The 5,223-nt window shown below is 60.5% G+C and overlaps 1 protein-coding gene across 1 annotated transcript; it reads left to right on the top strand.

The window, feature by feature from the left end:
- Window positions 1-3,047: 3,047 nt before the first annotated feature.
- Window positions 3,048-4,816, top strand: HMX2 (H6 family homeobox 2). The gene is made up of 2 exons (XM_030831980.2): window positions 3,048-3,315; window positions 4,260-4,816. The coding sequence occupies exons 1-2, from the start codon at window positions 3,048-3,050 to the stop codon at window positions 4,814-4,816; spliced, it is 825 nt and encodes a 274-aa protein (XP_030687840.1).
- Window positions 4,817-5,223: the final 407 nt, after the last annotated feature.

Below are 5,223 nucleotides of genomic sequence, written 5' to 3'. Positions count from 1 at the left end.
CAGTTTAGAGTGTGTCAGTGTGAGGCACACACTAGTCGGAGCTCAGTGAACGTTTGCTGTGTGTGACTGTGGAAGTGTTTATGCAAGCGCGTGCGTGAGGCTTCAGGCGTTCACATCTCAAGGTGCACAGAGTGCCGGGGTGGAGGAGGCCGCACAGGTCAGCTCCCCAGTCCCTCGCCGTTCCCGGGTCTGGGAGCTGCTTCTCCGAGGCCCATCCCGGAGGCCCAGCTGCTGCCTCACTTGGTCACTGCTCTGGCTGAGGCCAACCCTGTGGGCCCTTGACTCCATTCAAACATGTGCCCCGCGGTCCCGAGATGGCGGGGGTCCTCACAGTCTACCCCGCAGCCATCCCAAGCTCAAGGCCAATGCACGCCCCGCCCCTCGCCCCTTCCAAAGAGTCATGTATTGGCAGTGGAACAGCCTCGGGCTTCAATCTTGCTTACTCTGCTTGGGCTTTTTTTTTTTTTTTTTTCTGAGCCTCAGTTCCTCCACCTGTACATTGGGCGGGGGGTACAGATCTGCACCACAGGTTTGCTGTGAGGATTAAAGTGAAGCATGTTAGGATGCTCTCAGAATATTCCAGGTTGCCGGCACCAAGTATTTGCTAGCTCAGAAGGGTTCAATCAATGCCCTCCCCTTACCCCAAATCCTTTTTCGTCCCCAGTGGAGGGCAGGCTTAGCTCGTCCGGTCCGCCAATTTCCCGCCGGGTGGCTTCAGCGCGGGCCGGGAGACAGCTCCCACTCAGGGTGCTTGCGGGAGGCGGAGAGGTCGCAGGCGGGTGAGAGTCGGGTATTTGTTTTCAGGATGCTCCCTTCTACCCCCCAACCGTGCGGGAGCGCGCGGGACGGGCTGTGACGTGGCCCGGGAGCCTGCGCCGCGGCCCCGCAGAGGGGGACGCACAAATTGTATTTCAGCACCGGGTCCTTCCGGGTTAATGAGCTGACACCATGATTAAAGCTGACCATTTGTAATGTGTGTCGACCCCGCCGCCGAGCCCTGAAGAGGTTAATGCGGTGACGGAGGCCGGCACCTGCCCCTCGCGGGCCTCCCGGGCCGTGGCGCACAGCCTCTGCCCCCCCGCCCCGCCCCCTTGCCTGCCTCTGCCCCGGTTGCGCCGCCGACTCTTAATCAATTAGCCCATTAACGAGCCCTTGGAGGAGTTAAGTAGGGAGAGGTTCTGCCACGGGTAAGGCTGCAGTCGGTAACTCACCGCGGCTAATGATATTATAAGCGCTTTGCTCAATAACCCGGGCGCGGCGCGGGCGAGGAGGGAACTGCACCGTCATGATGCAGAGTCTGGACATTTGTAGGGACTGATTCCAGAGTCTCCTCTCACCCTTGGCTGTATTTGGGGGGCACCCTAGGGTCAGGGCTCCAGGGATCATTTGGTCGAGCGGTCTCGAGGCCTCAGACCCAGGGGGTGGGGTTGCCTGAGCGCCCTGGAGCCTTGCTTCCACCTTCGGTTCTTCGACGCTTGTGTAGACAGCTGTGCCCCCGAAACATTTTGCCTGCGCCGGACTGGTTCCACATCCAGTACCAGCTGATCTGGGACTTAAAAGAACAAGAGTCAGGGCTTTGAGGGGGCCGTGAGGATGAGGTAGGGAAATATGGTTAATTGAGCGCCCACCGCAAACTGTGCTCAGAGTTACGCACTTTGACCTCATACAGCTTCTGTGAGGTAATCGTTGCTTCTCCCCCCAATTTTAGGAATGAGGAAACCGAGGCTCAGAAAGTTTAAGTATCCTGTCCAAGGTCACCTAGCCATTTGAATACACTTTGTCTAATTCTAAAACCATGTCGCTATCCTCACCTCCTTCTCTCCTTTCCTGGAGCAAAGCGCTTCTCTTTTTGCAGCAATTCCCTCACCTCCAATATTTGCCTAAAAGTGAGAGTCACTTATGGAAGAGGAGGCCGAGCTTTGGGCTGTTTACAAAGGTTTACAGAGGACCTACAATGAGCTCCTAGTGATTCTAGGCTTTCCAGTGCTTTTTCATTCCTACCTAAAGCCATCCTCGAAACAGGTGAAGGGGAGATATTAATGAGAAGTTCATATCGCCTAGGAGGGCAGTGAGGCTCTGACTGGGATTTCACTTGTCCAAGTTCACGCAGCATGGAAATGAGGGTGCTGGGACTTGAACCCGAATCTCTTGAAACAAGATCTAGGGCTTCCCTCCCGCACCCCCAACGATCTTGCAGCCCCGTTGGGCCTGTGACAGGGGTGGGGTCTGTAGGCGGGGAAGGGCCCAAGTTGTCTGCTCCCAGGCCTCCCCGGTAAGCTCCCGGAAAGAGCATCAGTTCCTATGCGCACGCTCCTAAATCCCCCGCCCCCCGGCCTCCTGCGCCGGGCGCAGCGGTCTGCGGGGTGCCAGCCCTGCTGGCCTGCCCAGGCGAGAAGGAGTGAGTTTGGGGAGGGTCGTGGAACAGCCTGTGAGCCCCTCTGAGGGTTCGTGGACCCGTCGCCTATGGGAGGCGTCGGGTCACTCCAGCTGAGCCCCGAACTGCCCCTACCTCTCGAGAGGGCAGGGGTCCGAGCGATCAGTGTCGCCACACAGGGTAGGAACTTGGGCTGGAATCTATGTTGCTTTCGGTCCAGGCTGGCTCTTTGCGCGCTCCTGGGAGCACAGGCGCTGCATGCGGGGCCTGGGCTTTTTTGAAATTTTCCGGGGCCGCTCGGCGGCGCTGCGATTGGCCGCCTCTGAGTAACCTCTATGCAAATGAGGCCGCGCCACCTCTGCGCCGCCGGGGACTCGGCGAGCTGGCGGGCAAGGAAGGGGCATTCGCGCCGGGGCTGGGCGGCCGCACCTAAAGCCGGGCGGGCACGGACCCCAGCGCAGCCGTCCGGTGCCCGCGTGTCCCCCGCGCGTAGGGGACGCCTCGCCAGCTTCGCCGCCCCCTCCCCCTGGCTCCCCTCCCCCCTTCCCCGGCTCCCCTCCCCCCTCCCCCCACCCCCTCCGCCTGCCTGCCTGCCTGCCTGCCTGCACCACCTTCCACCCAGATCATCTCTAAAGGGAGTTCTTGGTTTCCTCCGATTTCTTATGAACCCAGGATGGGAAGCAAGGAAGATGCGGGCAAGGGGTGTCCGGCGGCCGGCGGCGTCTCCAGCTTCACCATTCAGTCCATCCTGGGCGGGGGCCCCTCGGAGGCGCCACGGGAGCCCGCCGGCTGGCCGGCCAGGAAGCGCAGCCTGTCCGTGTCCTCGGAGGAGGAGGAGCCGGACGAAGGCTGGAAGGCACCCGCCTGCTTCTGCCCAGACCCGCACGGCCCCAAGGAGCCCGGCCCCAAGCACCACCCCCCCATCCCCTTTCCTTGCCTGGGTAAGGATCGCACGCCCCCGGGTCAGGAGCGAGCAAGCTCTAGGGGAGGGAAGCTGTGCGGGGGCTCTCGCGTCGCCCCCCCTCGCCTGGCCAGAGCCGCGGCCGCGCGGGGTGCAGCGCCGAGGGGAGGAGACGCGCGCTCTGTGCTGACTCCTCCGCCCGGCGGGCGCTCGGGAAGAAACCGGGAGCACAGATGTGGCGCGGCGCGGTTTTGGGGAAGGTTGGGTTGGAGGGAGAGTGTACCATAGTGGGTTGGGCACAGGGCCTGCCGCACGCATGGCTGTGCCCTCAATATCCCCTTTGCACATCGTATACTTTCTGCACACGAAGTCTGGAAGTCGGATCTGAGCGGTCGGTCCTTCTCTACCGCAATCTCTTTCAGCGTCTTTTTCTTCTCTCTCTCTTCCGCTCTCTCGACCTCTGCCTCTCTCTCTCTCTCTCTCTCTCCTCCTCCTCGGAATGATTAGCACTCCAAGATGATTGACAATGGTGCCTTTCGTAGATGGTTCCTCTTTACAACATCTGACCAAGGGGAGCCCCGCGTTAGTCCTTAGCGTGATTTCAGAACAAACGGCCTGTGAAATGATGCCACACTATAAAGCTCAGGGAACTCTTCCAGTTCAGTTACAAGGCAAAATCATCTTTTAAAATGATGCTAATGTCCCCCCTCCAGATCTCCTCCCCCTGTTGCCACACGTCCTTTCACGAAGCTGGGAGCACAGAGACCCCAGACTCGAAGTAGCTGGATCCCTGTCCTGTTGCTTTTCAAAAGGCGGGTGCCGGGCTTTGGGTTTCAGCGAGAGGGAGAGAAGAGGATGGGGGTGGGGACCAAGGAAGATGGGACCAAGGCTGCAGGCGCCTGCCAACTCCCTAGTTCCGGCGAGAGCTGGGGGTCTTTGAGGCTTCCCAACTCCATGGCCTTCCTCTTTGTTCTCACTCCCCAGGTACCCCCAAGGGCAGCGGAGGCGCGGGGCCGGCGAGCTCGGAGCGCACGCCTTTCCTTTCTTCTTCGCACCCAGACTTTAAGGAAGAGAAAGAGAGGCTCTTGCCCGCGGGCTCGCCGTCGCCGGGGCCCGAGCGACCGCGGGACGGCGGCGGCGCCGAGAAGCAGGCGGGCGCGGCCAAGAAGAAGACGCGCACGGTCTTCTCGCGCAGCCAGGTGTACCAGCTCGAGTCCACCTTCGACATGAAGCGCTACCTGAGCAGCTCGGAGCGCGCCTGCCTTGCCTCCAGCCTGCAGCTCACCGAGACCCAGGTCAAGACTTGGTTCCAGAACCGCCGCAACAAGTGGAAGCGGCAGCTCTCCGCGGAGCTGGAGGCGGCCAACATGGCGCACGCGTCGGCGCAGACTCTGGTGGGAATGCCGCTGGTGTTCCGGGACAGCTCGCTGCTGCGCGTGCCGGTGCCACGCTCGCTCGCCTTCCCCGCGCCGCTCTACTACCCGGGCAGCAACCTCTCGGCCTTACCTCTCTACAACCTCTACAGCAAGCTCGACTACTGAGCGGCCCGCCGGCCCCGCGCCGCCCGCCCGCTCCCCGCCAGCCTGGCGCGGGCTGCCCCCACTCCGGAGCCAGGGCTGCGCGTTTCCAGAAATATTACGAGATACACCATGTGTATTCGTTACCTCTTATTTATGGCCTCTGCCCTACTTTTTGTTTTGTTTCTCGTATTTATCGGCATTCCTCCAGCCAGATCATCTGCTTTCTACCCCAAACAAACCAATACGTTTTGAAAACCATGTTCTAGGGGATGTTCTACGGTGGTGGTGGGAAAGGAAGTTTCGGCCAAATCGACATTGATCGGTAGGAAAAAAAAAGCAGTAAAACACCAGACCAGGTACATTCTTCTCCCCCATATATACACCTGTATATATGTACACGCACACACGGCTGGCCAAGCCAGCCCTTG

Source organism: Globicephala melas, chromosome 16 (assembly GCF_963455315.2).
Source record: "Globicephala melas chromosome 16, mGloMel1.2, whole genome shotgun sequence".
NCBI classification, from domain to species: domain Eukaryota; kingdom Metazoa; phylum Chordata; class Mammalia; order Artiodactyla; family Delphinidae; genus Globicephala; species Globicephala melas.
Note: the sequence above shows the minus strand (reverse complement) of the source record. Positions and strands in the feature narration are given on the sequence as shown.

Coding starts and splice junctions, on each gene's coding strand:
- HMX2 (XM_030831980.2), top strand. CDS start 3,048: ATGGGAAGCAAGGAAGATGCGGGCAAGGGGTGTCCGGCGGCCGGCGGC. Junction 3,316..4,259: donor CATCCCCTTTCCTTGCCTGG/GTAAGGATCGCA, acceptor CTCACTCCCCAG/GTACCCCCAAGGGCAGCGGA.